We start from the raw sequence: 20,009 nt of genomic DNA, 5'->3' as shown, positions 1-20,009 counted from the left end.
ATGGAGAAAATGTAAAACTCTCCATGAAGTCATAAAACTGAATGTGTGAACACTGTTTCCATTCCTGGGCATATTGACACATGCCTGTAACCTCAACAGCTGGAGGCAAGACTCAGGGAAATCACGTGCTCCAGGACCATCTGTGTGAGGCCTTGTACTGCAAAATCAAAAGCTGAAGGCACAGTTCAGTGGTTAAACATTAGCCTAGCCTAGCATATGCAAGTCCTGACACTGTTCCAAGGACCACAAACCTGCATCCAAAGTTTTAAGGGAATCTAAACATTGCAAAGCAGAAACTACTAGGCTAGCATTGGTAAAGAACTTAGTTAAAGAACATTATATAGGGAAGTGGATGAAATTTGCTAGTCCAATATTTTAAAGGAAACTGGATTCATCAACTCAGCCAGCCCATTTGCATTTTTTACCTAAAGAGATATTGAAATATGAAATAATGCTTAACTCGAGTCCTTGAAAGAATTGGTGGAGGGTATCTTACCACAATTGCAACAGCAGAGTGAGTGGCTTGTTCCTTTTAAAAATAAAAGAGAGAGAGAGAGAGAGAGAGAGAGAGAGAGAGAGAGAGAGAGAGAGAGAGAGAGAGATAGATACTGGCCTTTAAGAATCGCTGACCTGTGATTCTTTTTGCCTTTGCATTCCAAATACCAGAGTTACAGACTTGTACCACCAAACCTAGACAAACAAAAGGTTTTTAACCAGGAATTCACTGTAAGTTTCAAAATTAATTTATTTTTAACTCAGTAAAGGAAATGTTTATGGCTTATTGTAGGAAAAAGCAATGTTTCTTCATCATAATTCATTTGAAAGTTCAGGAAGAGAAGTTGAAACTTGGAAAAATATTCTCGAAATTCTACCATCAAATGCTGTCTCTACAAACACCCAGAGAAACCTTCCTCAATCCTTGCAAGCATTCCCCTTAGGAGACAGACTATCAATCCAAGCACAATCTTTAGTGTAAAATAAACTCACATCACTAAAATCTCTTTACATAAGTGTATATAGATCATTAATTGTTTTCTTAATATTGAAATATTCTTGAGTATAGAGTTACTTCCACAACGTATATTCTTAGAAATGGAATTAGTAGGGTGTAGACACTATTAAAGCTCCTGATATATGTTGCTAAATTGGCTTCACAAGCTCTGCGCTAATTTACACTCCATTGGTATTATATGATATGTTTTACACTGAGCCTTCGCCAACATCAAGATTTATTATTTCAATCATTGCTAATGTACAGAAATGAAGTGCTGTTTTTTTTCTTGAAGATGTTGAATCCACTTGTTAATCTTCCTATGATAATTTATATTTCTTCTGCCATATGCTAATATATCTTTGGAGGTTTTTAGCACTTTTTAATTATGTGCAATATGATAAGATATTTCATATACTAAGAGTGACAGCCAGGGGCACATTACTAAACATTTAACAATAAGCTCCCTATATGCCCCTGTGGTTTGGCTCCACATTTTTATTAGTGTTTTCACTATGATTTCAACCAACCATTAAGGGGCTACAACACACAAAGATGGAAAGGCCTGTGCAGTCCATCCTTGCAGAGGCACATGCTGTCTTCATGACATCATCGAAACCCTTGGCAATGGCATCTGTCATGTCTCCTTGTGCTTTTATAGCTTAATTGTTTTTAAAGTGCATTTACATGGTTTTATATAAAGTTAAACACTTAAGTATTCTGCATAGCAACTAAAAAGTCATGATTCTGCTCAAATGTGTACTTCTCTCCTCTCTCTCTCTCTCTCTCACTCTCTCTCTCTCTCTCTCTCTCTCTCTCTCTCTCTCTCTCTCTCTCCCTCCCTCCCTCCCTCTCTCTCTCTCTCTCTCTCTCTCTCTCTCTCTCTCTCTCTCTCTCTCTCCCTCTCCACACACACACACACACACACACACACACACACACATGCACACACATATGTACACACACATGAACACTCATGTCTTAGTGTAGCTTTCCCTTTCCGAGGGTTACAGACATCTTCAATGCATCGCTGTTACAGCACAGGACGGTGTTGCATTGTCTGCAATATGTCATTGTTACACTGATTTACTTGGATTTGTCCTGGAAAATAGTCCATACTGAGCAGGGCTAGTTATTTCATCTCTGTGGTGGTTGGTTTGTTTGTTTGTTTGTTTGTTTGTTTTTTGAGACAGTTTCACTATGTCACTCTGACTGTTCTAGAACAACCTGGCCTCAAACTCACAAAAATCTCCCTGCCTCTGCCTCCAGAGTGCTGGGATCCATGCTGGATTAAAGGTTTACACACCACACCTGGCTCAACTCTGGCCTTTACTAAAAGAAAAGCAATGCAAAAGGCAACTCCAAAACTATGCTTTAATGCTTACATTTGAAAACATACACACTATTTTATTAGATTTTCAGTTTTACACGTGTAATCAATTTTAATTCATTCACATTTCTCCACACACATCATCCCACATCACTCCCATTACTCATCCCACCCCAATGTTTCAACACCCTTTTTAAAAAGTTTGAACCCTATTTGAGTCCAGTTGTGATACTCAATGGCATGGGGTGGCCACAGCCTTACAGAAACCTGACCATCCTCCTCCAGAGGCCTCCTCTAGTCTGTGTCTGATGTTCAGGTTTTCCATGCTCCTAGATTGTTCTAGTCCATCAGCTTAAAAAATATGGAAAATCTGTATATAATGGGCTTTTTTCATTTCTAGCACTCACTCTTTTAAAAACTCCTTTTGATTTGTAAAGTTTATCAAATTTAAGCACAGTTCGGGCATTGTTCAGATGTCACTAAACTTGTTTGTTTTTCCCTAAGTACTGTGCATGTTTCCTCAGCTAAATGTTTTGTTTGTCAGCAAACACGGAAGTTGTTTGTCAACTAAAACATGACTTTTAATTGTGATAAAATTAAATGGATGGCTTAACCTTTTATCAGCCCCCATGGACGCCATTTCAGCATGGAGCCAAGCACACACCTTCGGTCCCCATACCTCTTGGCACTCCAGGGCACCTCTAAGAACCAGGCACCATGGCTCACTCCATCATCCCTGTTGCTTCTGTCCCAGGTGGATACAACCCCCCCAGCAAGTTCCATTTCTCCATTGCCCAGCACAAACAGGACTCCGAAGCCTGGAAGCTTTTCAAGCAGGTTTATATATTAAATTCTCAATCCACAAGCCCTCTATACAATAAGATTACATCCAATGGACAAAGATACAAACTGCCCTTCTATATGAGATCAAAAGACCTATAGAATCCCTTAAAAATATCCATATCTATTTATCACCAATTAAGTCCACCTGGATCTAGATCCTCCTTCTAGAGCTTCATCTTCATCCCTCCAAGAATCTCCCTTCTGCCTCCTACCTCCACTTCTGCTCTTCGACCTTCCCCCACCAATCTCTCCACTGCCCAACTATGTATCACATTAACATAAATCTACATTTAATAGTTAGGCTTTTTTTTCCATTTTTAAGTTAATAGTTACATATTGGTGTAAAACACTTTTCAAACCACTATTCCTGGCACACCAACTTGGTACTATAGGGAAATCCAGGATTCAACTGAGATGTGACTAATAAGGATAAAATCTGAAGGCACATATGACACAAGTCTTTTATAATCACTATAAAATGTAGAGTGATCTTCAGAATGATGTCTAGTTTGGGTTTTGTCTCCTCCATTATTGGGTAACTCCTTTTATACTTCTTTCTTATGTGCATGTGTTTTAAGAAGCCCCCATGTTACTAAATGTGCCTATGACCCTCAATCGGTCCTTAGTATTATCTGCACCTCCCCCATATTCCCTTTCTAACCCCTCTTGCCTCTTTTCTATTTAAAACTCCTGTGCCTGTCTCTGTCACATCTCTCCATAACTATAAACTTTCTCTTCCTTGAGAGATTTTCCCAAACCCCCTAAACTCTCTCTATTTCTAAACTGGGTTATATGGATTACCACATGCCTACTGAACATATAAAAGCTACTCTCCATGTATAAGAGAGTGCACACACATTTCTCTTGGGGTCTGAGTTGGCTCCATCTATGTATATGAGAATTTCAAAATTTTGTTTCTTATTTAATACCTGAACAATATTCCATTATGTAAAGGTATCACTTAATCATTTCCCATTCATATGTTGGTTAACATCTAGGCTGTTCCCTTTTTCTTGCTATTATAAATTAAGGATCAATGAATGTGAATGAGCAAGTGTCTCTGTGGTAAGATGTAGAGTTTTTGGGTACATGCCCAAGATTGGTACAACTGGATCTTAAGGTAGATATGTTCCCAGTTTCTTGATGAACTGCCTGTACTTACTTACATAGTAAATGCCAATATTTTTAAATTGAGATATTCCACATAAAGCCTGGCATTATGGCTAGTGTTCAAAATTATTGGGAGCTCATTTGTCCCTGGTATTCATCTGAAACTGCATCAGCTTCCCTCACTAAAAGCAAAATTCAATTCTCTCTCTCTCTCTCTCTCTCTCTCTCTCTCTCTCTCTCTCTCTCTATCTATCTATCTATCTATCTCTCTATCTTTTATCTCTCTTTCTCTATCCTTCTCCCTCTCATCCCATCTGTTTAACCGGTTTAATATAGATTTTAGTGATTTTCTCTTATCGTGAATATTTGGAAATTAATAATGGTCTTACGATAAAATTACAGCTCCTAGAAGACCAAATAAGAATCCGAGACCAGGCGGCCACAGGAACTAACTTTGCAGTGCAGGATCTAAACATCAAACACCTACAAGGAGTTGGAGACCTTAGGGGAAGAGTAGCCAGGTGAGAACAAGCATGTTTAACACACATTTGCCAGCTAGCTGTTGGCTACTGAACATCTCCCAGAAGAATTTTATATTAAAAAAAAAAACTAGCTATCAATTTACATCAAGCTAAGTGGGTGACCTGTGGTTGACAAGTGTCTCAAAAAGTTGAAAGTCTGATGCTCACTGTCAATCCCATGGCCCCTTACATAGAATGCCCAGTTGTTTTGTTCTTCTAATGGAAGTTACCAGAGTCTTGTTTTTACAGCCTTCTCCTGCCCAAATGCTACCATTTATACTCAAAACACCCTCATAAAGATACAAATTCACCATGTGTGGTACTTCTGTGAAATATAATATGCAGTGTTTACATAGTCCATTGATGTTAAGAAATATTAAGAACCAGTGATTCTTGCTTCCTGTTCTTTGTTTTATTTTGGTTTGGTTAGAGGTAGACTTATGCTTGTGTGGCTACCTTCTTTTGGGTTTGTTGACTGAAGATTATTTTCTTGCTTTTTCTAGGGTGTGTATTGGAATATTCCATCTATTATCTTTTGTAGGGCTGAATTTTTTGGGAAAATGTTGTGTAAATTGGGGGGTTGTTTGTTTTTTGCCATGGAATATCTTGGTTTCTCAATTTATGGTCATTGAGAGTTTTGCGGAATATAATAGCCTAGGCTGGCATTTATGTTCTCTTGAGGTCTCTAGGATTTCTGCCCAGGATCTTTTGGATTTTAGAGTCTCTGGTGAGAAGTCTCATGTAATTCTGATAGGTCTGCCTTTTCATGTTATTTGATGCTTTCCCCTTACTGTTTTTAATATATTTTCTTTCTTTTGTGCATTTGGTGTTTTTATTATTATATGATGAGAAGTTCTGTTCTGGTCCAATGTATTTGGGGTTCTGCAGGCATCTTGTATGTTCATAGGCATCTCTTTCTTTAGGTTGGGGAAGTTTTCTTCTATAATTTTGTTGAAGATATTTACTGGCCCTTTAGGTTAGGAATCTTTGCTCTATTCTATACCTATTATTCTTAAGTTTGATTTTTTTCATTGTGCCCTGGATTTCCTGGATGTTTTGGGTTAGGAGCTTTTTGCATTTTGTATTTTCTTTGAGTGTTGTTTCAATGTTTTCTATGGTATCTTCTGCATCTGAGATACTCTCTTCTATCTCTTGTATTCTGTTGGTGATGCTTTCATCTGTGACTCCTGATCTCTTTCTTAGGTATTCTGTCTCCAGGGTTGCCTCCCTTTGTGATTTTTTATTGTTTTCATTTCCATTTTTAGATCCTAGATGGTTTTGTTCAATTCCTTCACCTGTTTAATTGTGTTTTTCTGTAATTCTTTAAGGGATTTATTTATGTCCTTCCTAAAGTAGTTTATCATCATTAGGAGATGTGATTTTAAATCAAAATCTTGCTTTTCCAGTGTGTTGCATATCCAGGACTTGACATAGTGCGAAAACTGGGTTCTGCTGATAGCAAGTAGCTTTGATTTCTATTGCTTAGGTTCTTGTACTTGCCTCTAATCATCTGGTTCTTTCTGGTGTTAGCTGGTCTTTCTGTCTCTGACTAAAGCTTGTCCCTGCTGTAAGCCTGTGAGCCTGTAATCTTAGGTGTGTCAGCACTTTTGGAGGTCTAGCTCTCTCTGTGTGGTAATGGGGTGAGGAGAGCTGTGATCTAAGGTGTGTCAGCACTCCTGGGAGACCAGCTATCTTTAGGCAGGATTTGTATGGAGAGTTGTAGCACACACAGGGTTATCTCAGGGGTATGATGAAAACCAGAAGGATTTCACAAATCTTAAAAAAAAATGTAGTTCTGTGGTTTACCAACTATTAGTAATCCTAAGACATTTATGTTATTTGGCGTGACAAAAATGAAATTGCAGTTCCTAGTAAGTGCCTATTATTAATGGTGATTAAAAGCAGTTATTTTATAGAATGAAAATGTTTGAGAGTTTCTAGGAGCTCAGTCTTATAGAAGGGCTATTCCTTGGTGCTCTCTTCTCACATTCATTCAAATAGGAGCACCAGCTGAAATTGTTCCTTAAGGCAGCAGGTAGCATCTCCAAGAGAGGCTTGAGGCACAATGTAGAGGTAGGTGGTTCTGTGTCTTCTTCTCTGCCAAACCCTTTCTCTCACCAGAATTTTTCCCTAAAACACTCAGTGCTGCCTAAGGACCAATGTGCATTCAGGTGGCAGTGTGAATTGCCTTTGTCCCATGAGGCAACACAAATTTGAGACCAGTCCAGGAAGAGAAGTTTAGTTAGAAGCAAGGAGAATTGGACATTGGTTTTTGAGGATAGAGTAGAAAATTTTGTTTGATTATGACTTTTTTTTAGCCAAATGGGAAATTGGCAGTTGGCAGCTGAGAAAGGAAAGCAGATTCAGAACTTGATAGAGGAAAGGAAAAATTATCATAATTATCATAGGTAGCAGAATATATTACCCAAGCACTGAAATCAATAAAAGTCACTTTGCTTATCTAGGTGTGGTAGTACATTTCAGCACAGAGGAGACAAGGCATGTATATATCTCTGTGAGTTCAGGGCCAGCCAGTTCTACACATTGAGTTCCAGTCCAGTCAGAGGTACACAGTAAGATCTTACTGTATATTTGTGTATTTGTGTGTGTGTGTGTGTGTGTGTGTGTGTGTGTGTGAGAGAGAGAGAGAGAGAGAGAGAGAAGAAGAGGAGGAGGAGGAGGAGGAGGAGGAGGAGGAGGAGGAGGAGGAGGAGGAGGAGAGAAAAGAAGAGAAGAGAAGAGAAGAGAAGAGAAAAGAAGGAAGAAAGAGCTGAAAGAATGGAAAAGAAGGGAGGAAGGGAGGGAGAGAGAGGGGGAGGGAAAGAAAAGACAATTTTGTGAAGCTGAAATGCAGTTTCCTTCCACTCACCATGGTGTCCCCACAGCACCTCAGTGCTGTGACTGTGACCAAGCTAGCCTTTCTCTGTCTCTCCATGCCCCTTATCATATCTGCCAACATGAAACTTGATGTTAAGTGAATGCCTAGATCCTACTGTAGATTTTACAAATTGTGAGCCTGATAATCTCACACAGATTTCCATCTTGACCCTAGATGTGATTCAAGCATTGTGAAGCTTTCTGGAGACATCCAGTTCATCAGGCATGAGTGCCGACAGATTGAGAAATCAGTTCAAGAACTCGTTTCTGCACTAGAAACCATTTCCAAAAACTTGGATGTGAAGGTAACTGGAAAGAAGATTTGTAGGGCATTATAAGCTACTGTCAGCAGTAAGGCCTACACCAAAAAGAGAAACCTTTGCCTTGAAATATTTAACCCGAAGCTTATTCATATACATTAGTTCAGTTGGTTGAACCAGCAGACATTTAATGAGTGCCTCTTGTGTCCCAGCATAGACTTCCACCATGAGCATGGGCTGCTTCCATCGTTGCTGTATTTGCTCACTTTCTGAATCCCTTTAACACTGTGGAGCCCAGGATTACACACACACACTCACACAAGCAGTTCTCGTGGGAGCCAGTATTACTTAAAACCCAACATTCATGTTGCTGATAATGTTATATATATATTTAAACCCTGAGATGGGTTGGATCTTTTATGAAAAGCATAAACACCCTTAGATCTGGATCATAAACATTGCTTCTTTAATTGACGTGCCTAGTACCTGAGCAACTGGACTCACCTTCTCGGCCCAGTGATACTGAGCTACCTACAAATCACTAATAGACTAGATTTGTTCATGTCCTTTCAGTGGTTCCTTGTTTCCTGGGAAAACTGTTTGCAGAGTGGGTTTTCTCACTGATACTTGTTATTAGTCCAGACCTTTGAGAGGCAAATATAATGAAGGAAATCAGATGAGCAAAAGTCTCACAAGGGCACATCTGTGAGGAATGGTGGACAGAGAGCTGGATGAGACAGGGAAATAGAACTAGACTCCTGTGACACAGATAGGGAAGGAAGGGAAGACAGACATCTGTGGGATGCCATGAAGAACATGTTATTAAGTTCCATGAATGAAAAGTACCCATGTGAGGAATGGCACTCCTTGTGCTGGGACCAAGGGGGTGGGAAGGATGCTCAAGGCACACACAGCACTACTGGTTTTAAGCCCAGTAGTTGAGACTTTGGGCCAAGTATGTCTCTCATAGTAACTCTCAGAGGTATGTGAGATACTAGAATTAAAAAACATTTCTAATATTCAAATAGTTGGGCTTTGGTTTCTTCATATACACTCTGTTCTATCAATTTCCACTTAGCACAGTTCAGACACATAGCCTGTGCTTTTCTTCTTGCATTTGGGGCAGTTTGAAATTCCCCCTGATCACAGTGATTACTTGCTTATTCACTGATTGGGAAAGAATGAGCCAGTGCTAGTGTTTGTGAACATCATGAGTTGGTACATTCATCTGTCAAGTATCATTGTGTGAGGGCTAGGGTATGACTTAAGATGTAGTAGTGTTTATTTATAAACCAGTACCCCCTTGAGGATATAGATGTTAAGAGTTCAAATGTCATCTTGGCAGATCTTTCCCTTGATGAATATGCTGTGTCCTTCCCCATCTCTTTTGGTTAGTTTTGGTTTGAAGTCAATTTTATTATATAATAAGAAAGCTACACCAGTTTGCTCAGGTCAATTTGCTTGGAATATCTTTTTCAATCACTTTACCCTAAGGTTATATCTATTCTTGATGCTGAGGTGTTTCTATATGCAGCAGAATCCTGTTTTGTATTCATTTATTCTGTTAGTCTGTGTCTTTTTATTGGGGAATTAAGACCACTGATATGGAGAGATCTCAGTAAGTAATGATTATTGGTTTCTGGGTTTTTTTATTGCCGCTGCTGCTGGTGGTGGTGGTAGTGGTAGTGTTATGTTTATACTTTCCTTCCTTTGGTTTTGCTGATGTGAAATTATTTTCTGCATATTTGTGTATGTAAATAACCTTCTTGGTTTGGATTTGTTCTCATAGTGCCTTCTGTAGGACCATATTTGTAGATATATATTGTTTAAATTTGACTTTACTATAGAATATCTTATTTTCTCCATTTATGGTGATTGAAATTTTTGCTGGGTATAATAATCTGGGCTCCTATCTGTGCTCTCTTGGCATCTGCAACATTTGTCAAAACCTATCTAGATTTTAGAGTCCCCATTGAGAAGTCAGATATAATTCTAATAGGTTTGCCTTTATATGTTCCTTGGTTATTTATAGTTTTTAATATCCGTCCTTTGTTCTGTATGTTTAGTGTTTTTATAATTATGTGGCAATGGAACTTTCTTTTTTAGTCTATTGTATTTGGTGTTTGCATGTTTCTTTATAGTCACCTCATTTTCTAGGTTAGGAAATTTTTTTCTATGATTTTGTTGAAAATAATTTCTGGGCCTTTGAGATTCTTTACCTTCTTTTATTCCTATTATTTGTAGCATTGGTCTTTTGATAGTTTCCCAGGTTTCCTGGATGTTTTGTGTAAGGAATATTTCAGATTGAATATGTTCTTTGATGGATGTATTATTTCTTCTATGGTATCTTCAATAACAAAGATTCTCTCTTCTAGTTCCTGTACTATGTTGGTGAAACTTGCCTCTGTAGTTCCTCTTTAAATTCCTAAAAGTTTTCATTTTTTGAATTCCCTCAGTTTCTGTTTTCTTTATTGCTTTTATGTCCATTTTCAAGTCGTGAACAGTTTTTTGTTTGTTTGTTTCCTTAATTTGTTTTTTTTCTTTACTCTTTTTTTTAAAAAGAGATTTATTCATTTCCTCCAACTGTTGGTTGTGTTTTCCTAGATTTCTATATTTATTTATTTCTTCATGAAAGATATTGTAACTTCATAAAGTTGGTTTTAAGGTCATTGTCTTGGGTTTCAGCTATGTTTGCATACCCAGGGATAGCTGGGCTCTGATATTGTTCTGGCTGCTATTATGTTTTCTATGCTGGTGTCTTGGCATCTGGGTTAAGGTGCTTAAAGGTCTAGGTGTTGATTTTTGGGTTTGTCTTGGTTGTGTGACATTTTTATTCCCTGGTTTCTGTATTCTCTCTACATTTTCATAGTGTATTTATTGGCTGAGTTTTGCCTATTTTACTTGTCTGTAAGGCTGGTTTGTTCACAGGAATGGTGGTGAGGACTGGAGGGATACTTGCTGGTACTGGAAGCTATGGGAAGAGAAGACAATAAGAAGATGTACAGGAAGTATAGGCAGGGAAGATGTACAGGAGGTATAGGCAGGGGTGATGTATAGGAGCTATAGGCAGGAGTGATTACAGGAGGTATAGGCAGGGAAGATGTACAGGAGCTATAGGCAGGGAAGATGTACAGGAGGTTTAGGCAGGAGTGATTACAGGAGGTATAGGCAGGGATGATTACAGGAGCTATAGGCAGGGGTGATTACAGGAGGTATAGGCAGGGGTGATATACAGGAGGTATAGGCAGGGGTGATTACAGGAGGTATAGGCAGGGGTGATGTACAGGAGGTATAGGCAGGGGTGATTACAGGAGGTATAGGCAGAGGTGATGTACAGGAGGTATAGGCAGGGATGATTACAGGAGCTATAGGCAGGGGTGGGGAAAAGCTGCCCTTCATGTTCTGTTCCAGTGTTAGAAGCAACCATGAGAATTGTGTCTGGGATAACAGAGGGATGAGGAAGGTCTGAGGGTAGCCTACAGAAGTTCTCTAGTCTTCTTCAGAAATAAAGTCTTAGTGCAAACATGCTAGAGGCTTTGCTCTCACACATGAACACTTTTACTTCCTTTAGATAATGCAGCTCTTGGGAAAGATAGAGGCTTCCACCTCTGAGCACACCTCAAATTTAAAGATGGTCCAAGGAGATTATCGGCATGAAATGAACCTCTTGGAATTCAAGTAAGTAAATAGATGATTTTTAATTTTGTGAAGTGAATGTCAAAGGTTTTTTTTATAATGAAAACACTGGCAATAAATAAAACCTATTCCAGACATTTGAGCCTGAACAAAACATAAAGTAGCAAGTCAATCCAGGGGACAGTTCACACTGAGGTAATTTATACAATGTTCATAAGGAATAAATGTGAATACTAATTTGAACATAATTTATATTATTCAAATTTAAAATGTTAAGTTAGTAGATTTTTTGTTTACTTCCTCTGCAGCTTTGCCCATGCTGCTTTCCATTACCCTTTCTGAAAGGCTTTACCTTTCCAAACTGGATTCTTCCTACTGAAGGAGAAAGTAATAAAGAGGATTGAACAAATGTTTGGATGACTGCCACCATTCTCAAGGTTCCCTTTCTTGTTTAAATGACCACTTAATACAGCACAAAGACACTAGGATACTGTGATCTTAGCATTCCTTGTGTCTTGTTCTTTTCCCTCTCTGTCCCCCAGCTCCTGGGTAAAACCATGTTTTCTCCATTTTCCACACCTCTTCTGAATTCTCACTGACCACTAAAGACGCCATAATATTTGTACCTCAAAGACACTAAGCTCACAAACCACAGTATGACATAATGTATACTTCAGTCATAGTAAAATGGAAAATTTATGTTTCCCAAAAGATGATGTCATTGCTAAATTTTGGAGACAAGAATTTCTTAAGTAAAGGAAACATATCAATTTTTTATATTTAGGACAAAAATATTCCAAGAGAAAGTGAAAATGCAAACATTTTAAGATATATAATTTAGACTGTAAGCTTTTGCAGCTACCATGGAAGTTAGCATACAGCTACCATATGACCCTACTATTGCACTCTTGAGACTATATGTCGGAAGCATACTCAGTCAGGATATCACAGAGACACATGCACATCAGTGATGTCACTGTTTTCTTCACAACTAAAATATACAATGAGATTAGATGTCCATCAATACATGTAAGGGTAAAGAAAATGTAGGCCATACTTGGTGGAATTTCCTTCACCCGTAAAGAAAAGGTGAAATCATGAAATTTATGAGAAAGTGGAATTGGAAATGATTATGTTAAGTGAAATAAAACACCTCTCAGAAAGACAAGTATTTCAGGTTTTCTGTTATGTGTGGAATCTTGGGCTGAGAGGTGATTCAGCCATTAAAGGCTGGTCTCACAACCAAAGGGTATGGAACCTAAATGTATGTGTGCTTTTGCATGTGTGCATGTGGGTGTGCATGTGTACGTAATATGTTCAGATCAGAAAGTCAGAAGGAAGTAACAATAGGAAGAAAAAGATGTCCATATGGACAGAGAGAGAAGGCAGTGGATTCCATGTGATGTAAAGGCAGAAGACTATCCACGGGAGGAAAGAGACCATAGAGAAGAAAGAAGAGTGAAGGACACACACCTTTAATCCCCCACACTGGAGGAAAGCAGAGGGGAGGGGGCAGAGCAGATGGATATGAGTTTGAGGCCAGATCTCTTGAGTTCAAGTCCAGCTTGGTTTATAAGCCAGTTCCAGATTGACCAGTGTTACAAAGAGAAACCCTGTCTTGAAATAAAACAAAAAGAACAAAATCTAATGACCAATTTGAGCATCAGAATGCCATAGCAAAGACTATTATTACTTTGCATGCCAACTTTACATTTTAATTAGCATAAGATAATAATTTCTAGGTCAAAGAGCATATTTTTAATTTATTCTAAGGAACTTGTAAATAATAAAATGACACACAGAAAAATTAACCAGACCTAAAGTCTATATATCTATAAAATGAACTTTTACATGGTTAACTGGTTGGTTTTTGTAAGGTTCTTTCTTAAATAGTTTAGAAGTCTGTAGTTTATCAGCAACATAGACTTTCCAGACCTGGGCATGTAGCCTGTATAATGTTAGAAGCCTACCAGATGGAAAAGCAGACATGTTGTAATTTACATTCACTTCACTACTTTACCTTCCTTTTTGTGATTTGCCTAGTCTTTATCATTTGTCTAACTTTGTATCAAATATTAAAGTCATTTTCTTAACAATTGTAGGATTTCTTTCCATTAAGGCTGTTCATCTTTGGAATGAAATGTATGTTAAAAATGAATTTCGAATAAATACAAAGTCTAGTGAGTAGGTTGATATCAGAGTATCTATGCTTTAACCTAGCACATTAGGTTTTAACATTTATCAAAGTTGCTTTTAAACAACAGTTAAGTATTTCTGCAATGTTCCAAAAGTATGTTACTGCTGATATTTGCACTTTGAGACATAAATTTACATTTTAAGTGAGTTATGTATAGAATTCACATCTTCATGGACTCACATAAATAAAATAAGCATCTTCATATTTAAAGACTTTAGTTAGCCACTGTTCATTAATTGAACTTGGAAACCTTGATGTTGTGTGGTGGTGTGATAGTTACTGTTTTGACATCTATTACTAGGCCAAACAGCACACATGTGCATTGGAGTTCTCCATGGAGCCACCACCTTCCTGGGGTTTTTTTTAGCCAGCTAAGTGATATCCTAAGTCAACATGTAATGCTCATATAGTAAGAATATTTATATCATGAAAACCAGCCATCTTTTAATAAAGGTTTGACAGTGGCAGCCCATGTTACTACCTAAATATTTCTATGGCTGGTACTGCTTAGCAGATAATTATTTATAAGAAAAGAAAAAAGGATGTTAGGTCAGTGGCATAAAAGTATAAAATCTAATCTTATTTCCTAGCTTTGAAAAGATTATCGTGGTAGAAAAGTGTCCATCTTTGTATACTTGGCATGCCACACATTCAAACACAAATAAGAGCTGGTAAATGGGTGAGCATTGAGAATTTATGTATGTCACTTATCCTAAACACAAACAAGTGGAAAGAAAGCATAGGTAAGTAAGAAGCTAAACAGACATAAAGCAAGAGTAAAACTGTTCAACAGACACAGACAGAAATAAAAACACAAACATGGCAGCTACATACCTAACAATCCTAGAGACCTCAAGATTCAAAGTGATGCGAGGCCTGCATCTCAAGTCTTATCATTATACACAAGACAGGGCATTTTTTAAATTATTGTGAGTAAATGATCTGCCTGAATCACACAAATAGTGCATGCTTAACTGGAAAGCTTGAGTAGCTCAGGTAGTTACTATCCATACATCCTCTAAGACACTCATTCATTTTTATTTGGTCCAGTGCTGAAGATCAAACCCAGGGATTGATACATGTTGGATGGATATTCTATTCATGCATCCCTACTCCTTAACATAAATTAATTTAAGAAAACTCATAGGAATGAAGTTAGTAGAAAATATATTAGAATTAATTTCTCATTTTTGACATGAGGTTCAAAACTGACTCAACCCGCCCCCAAAAGCACATCATCTACCATATGCACCAAAAACATTATTATAAAAATAAAATTATCTCATGTACTTACAAGTTCATGGCAATCCATGATATTTTTCCTTCCCTTTCCTTTTTATTTTTTAATTTTTTTTTACATTCAATTTGTCAAAGCCATATTCTTAAGTGTTAAAAATCTTTAAGTCTTCTAAAACCATAAACTGAATAATTAGGACATGCAATTGCACTTGGGTCATAAGTGGTCTAGTAATACTGATTTAGAATGGAGCTGTTTAAGTATGCCAACCAAGGCATTTGCACCATTTGCATTATGAAGGCATTAGCCCTCACCACAGCTCTGTGCTAGCCTCTGCTGTGCTTTCAGTTTCCAATTAAGTCTTCCTAGAATTTCCCTGGGTGTGAAATTTGGCCTTGTTTCATCTATATAAAAAATAAACAAGACCAAATGCTCAGGTCAACTGCCAGCGGGAACAGTGGAGATCCAAGTACACAGGCCTGATAAGACTGTACTGCAAGTAGCCAGGGCTCAGAGAGGTCTGGGCCTAGCATGCAGAAAGCACACCTCCCCAACCCCCCCCCATTGGTTCAAGGGAGCAGTAACTCTGCCAAAGGGACTCGGTTTCCACTGGGAGGGCCCATGCTTGCTGACCAAAAGCTCAAGCCATCTGCCACCAGGAACAGCAGAGATCCAGGGACACAGGCAAGGTACAAGAGAGAGACAGGAACAAATCACTGACAACAAGACCACATATAAACACAGACAACAAGATGGCAAGAGGAAAGAGAAAAACTTATCCAATGGAAACCAAGACGACCTGGCAACACCAGAACCCAGCTATCTGATCACAGCAAAAATCAGAAGGCCAAACACTCCAGAAAAAGAAGACTCAGACCCAAAATCATACCTCAAAATGATGATACAGATCCTTAAACAAGAATAGGAGGAAAAGCATAAAGAAATGAAAGCTTTTAAAGAGGAAACAAGAAAAACACTCAAATCAAAAAACTAGAGGAAAAGAGAACCAAAGAGATAAAGGAATTGAAGAAGGAATTTAAAATGGAAATGGAAACAATAAAGAAAAGACTAAAAGAGACAACCCTGGAGGTAGAAAACCTAAAAAAGAAATCAGGAGTCACAGATGCAAGCATCTCCAACAGACTACAAGAGATGGAAGAGAATCTCAGGGGCCGAAGAGAACATTGAAAACATAGGCAAAACAGTCAGAGAAGATGCAAAAGCCAAAAATCTCCTAACCCAAAATATCCAGGAGATCCAGAACACAATGAGAAGACCAAACCTAGGATACTAGGAATAGAAGAGGGCAACGAATATCAACTGAGAGGCACAGTAAATATCTTCAACAAAATCATAGAAGAAAGCGTCCTTACCCTTAGGAATGAGATGACCATGAGCATAAAAGAAGCCTACAGAATTCCAAATAGAGTGGACCAGAAAAGAAAGTCCTCCTGACAAATAATAGTCAAAATGCCAAATGCCTAAAGCAAAGAAAGAATACTAAAAGCAGTAAGGGGGAAAGGTCGTGTAACATATAAAGGCAGGCCAATCAGAATCACACCCAACTTCTCAACAGAGACTTTGAAAGCTAGAAGATCCTGGACAGACATCATGCACACCCTAAGAGAACAAAACTGTCAGCCCAAGCTGCTAATCCCAGCAAAACTCTCAATCACCAGAGATGGAAAAACCAAGATATTCCAGGACAAAACTACATTTACACAATATCTGACCACAAACTCAGCACTACAACGAATTATAGGTGCAAAACCCAATACAAGGAGAGAAGCTACATCCTAGTAAAAACAAGTAAATACCTAAGCAAGAAAAGCAAAAGAAGAAAGACACACAGGCATAATTCTACCTCTAAAAATAGCAAGAAACAGCAACCACTATTCCTTAATATCTGTTAACATAAATGGACTCAATTCCCCAATAAAAAAACATAGGCTATCAGATTGGATACATAAACAGAATCCAGCATTTTGCTGCATACAGGAAACTCATCTCAGAGACAAAGACAAACACTATCTCAGAGTAAAAGGTTGGAAAAAAAACTTCTAAGCAAATGGTCCCAAGAAGCAAGCTGGAGTGGCCATTCTAATATCTAATAAAGTAGATTTTCAACCAAAAGTTATCAAAAAAGATAAGGAAGGACACTTTTTACTCAATACAAGAAAAATTTTTCAGGAGGAACTCTCAATTCTTAACATCTATGCTCCAAACACAAGAGCACCCATATTCATAAAAGAAACCCTACTAAAGCTCAAAAAATACATTGCACCCCACACAATAATAGTGGGAGACCTCAATACCCCACTCTCATCAATGGACAGATCATGGAAACAGAAACTGAACAAAGACGCAGTGAAACTAGCAGAGGTTATGAACCAATTGGAATTAACAGACATCTACAGAACATTTAATAAATGAAAGAATACACTTTCTTCTCAGAACCTCACTGACCTTCTCCAAAATTGACCATATAATCAGTCACAGAACAAGCCTCAATAAATATAAGAAGATTGAAATACTCCCATGCATCCTATCAAATCACCATGGTGTAAGGCTGGTCTTTAATAACAACAAAGACAACAAAAAGCCCATATACACATGGAAACTAAACAATGCTCTATTAAACAATAGCATGGTCAAAGAAGAAATAAAGAAAGAAATGAAGAATTTCTTAGAATTTAATGAAAATGAAAACACAACATACCCAAACCTATGGGATGCAATGAAAGCAGCACTGAGAAGAAAACTCATAGCTCTGAGTGCTTCCAAAAAGAAACTAGAGAGAGCATACACTAGCAACTTGAAAGCACAGTTGAAAGCTCTAGAACAAAAGGAAGCAGATACACCCAAGAGGGGTAGATGGCAAGAAATAATCAAACTCAGAGCAGAAATTGACCAAATAGAAACAAAAAGAACCATTTAAAGAATCAACAAAACCAAGAGCTGGTTATTTGAGAAAATTAGCAAGATTGATAAACCCTTAGCCAAACTAACTAGAGAGCAAAGAGAGAGTATCCAAATTAACAAAATCAGAAAGGAAAGTTGAGAAATAACCACTGAAACTGAGGAAATTCAAGAAATCATCAGATCCTACTACAAAAGTCTATACTCAACAACGCTGGAAAATCTGGAGAAAATAGAAGAATTCCTAGACAGATACCAGATACTAAAGTTAAACCAGGACCAGGTAAACCATCTAAATAATCCCATAACACCTAAAGATATAGAAGCAGTCATCAAAAGCCTCCCAACCAAAAAAAAGCCCAGGTCCAGATGGGTTCAGTGCAGAATTTTATCAGACATTTATTGACAACCTAATACCAATACTCTCCAAACTATTCCACAAAATAGAGTCAGATGGATCAACACCTAACTCATTTTCAAGGCCACAATAACCCTCGTTCCTAAACCACACAAAGACCCTGCAAGGAAAGAGAACTTCAGACCAATCTCACTCATGATCATTGATGTGAAAATACTCAACAAAATCCTTGCAAACTGAATCCAAGAACACATCAAAACAATCATTCACCATGATCAAGTAGGCTTCATATCTGGGATGCAGGGATGGTTTAATATATGAAAATCCATCAACGTAATCCACCATATAAACAAACTCAAAAAAAAAAAAAAAAAAAAAAACCCACAGGGTCATCTCACTACATGCTGAGATAGCATTTGACGAAATTCAACACCCCTTCATGTTAAAAGTCCTGGAAAGAACAGGAATCCAAGGCCCATACCTAAACATAATAAAAGCAATATACAGCAAACCAACAGCCAACATCAAACTTAACAGTGGGAAACTTGAAGCAATCCCACTAAAATCAGGGACTAGACAAGGCTGCTCACTCTCCCCCTACCTATTCAACATAGTACTGAAAGTCCTGGCTGAAGCAATTAGACAGCAAAAGGAAATCAAAGGGATACAAATTGGAAAGGAAGAAGTAAAAACATCACTGTTTGCAGATGACATTATAGTTTATTAATAGCCTATTTATTAATAGCCAGAAGCTGGAAAGAACCAAGATGTCCTTCAGTAGGTGAATGGATACAAAAATTGTGGTATATTTACACAATGGAGTACTACTCAGCCACCAGAAACAACGACTTAACCAAATTCTTAATAAAATGAATGCATCTAGAGAATATCATCCTGAGCAAGATAACCCAGTCACAAAAGAACAGACATAATATGCAGTCACTGATAATTGGATACTAACCCCAGAAAGCTCTGAACACCCCAGAAACAACTTATAGAATATATAAAGTTCAAGAAAAACAAAGACCAAAAAAATGAAAAATCATTATGCTTAATCTTTACACACCAAGAAATCTTTGACTATTTCCAGGTTACATCTTGTTTTACATGTACTTTATGCTCATTGTAACTAGTAAGATTTTAAGACATACTATCAAACCTTTAAAAAAATCAAGTACTGACAAAAATGTATTCATATACAATTATGCAAAAATGCTTTTAAAATCTGTACATTTATCTTTGTTTTTTAAAATAAAGTTGTTCAATTTAAAAATATTAAACAAAACTGAAATGAATAAATAGCCTGTATTGTCCTACTGTAGACTCTGACCATAACTGAAAAGTCTGGTTTTTGTCTTAAAAAAATTTTTTTAAATGTCTACCAACTTACTTACATATTGTCTGTCTGCTTGGTATCTATCTGACTTAGTTAGGGTTTTATTGCTGTGAATAGACACCAAGACCAAGGCAACCTTAACCTTAAAGGACAACATTTAATTAGGGCTGGCTTATTGGTTCAAAGTTTCAGTCCATTATCATCAGTGTGGGAGCATAGCAGCATCTAGGCAGGCATGGTGCAGGAAGAGCTGAGAGCTCTACATCTTCATCTGAAGGCTGCAAGAAGACTGGCTTCCAGGCAGCTCTAAAGAGGGCATTAAAGCCCAAGCCTACAGTGACACAGTCCTACAAGGCTACACCTTTTAATAGTGCCACTTCCTAAGCTGAGAATA

The 20,009-nt window shown here is 37.8% G+C and overlaps 1 protein-coding gene across 1 annotated transcript in view; it reads left to right on the top strand.

Moving 5' to 3' along the window:
• FAM81B (family with sequence similarity 81 member B) overlaps positions 1–20,009 on the top strand; it is a gene marked incomplete at its 3' end in the record, with an annotated part of 62,095 nt that overhangs the window by 27,684 nt on the left and 14,402 nt on the right. The window contains exons 4-6 of the mRNA XM_080925339.1: positions 4,677–4,795; positions 7,848–7,977; positions 11,504–11,610. Coding sequence (XP_080781465.1) covers positions 4,677–4,795; positions 7,848–7,977; positions 11,504–11,610 — 356 coding nt within the window. The remainder of the gene's footprint in view (positions 1–4,676; positions 4,796–7,847; positions 7,978–11,503; positions 11,611–20,009) is intronic.

This window comes from Micromys minutus (assembly GCF_963924665.1).
Source record: "Micromys minutus genome assembly, chromosome: 11".
Taxonomy (NCBI): domain Eukaryota; kingdom Metazoa; phylum Chordata; class Mammalia; order Rodentia; family Muridae; genus Micromys; species Micromys minutus.
This window is presented reverse-complemented; position numbering and strand designations above follow the sequence as displayed.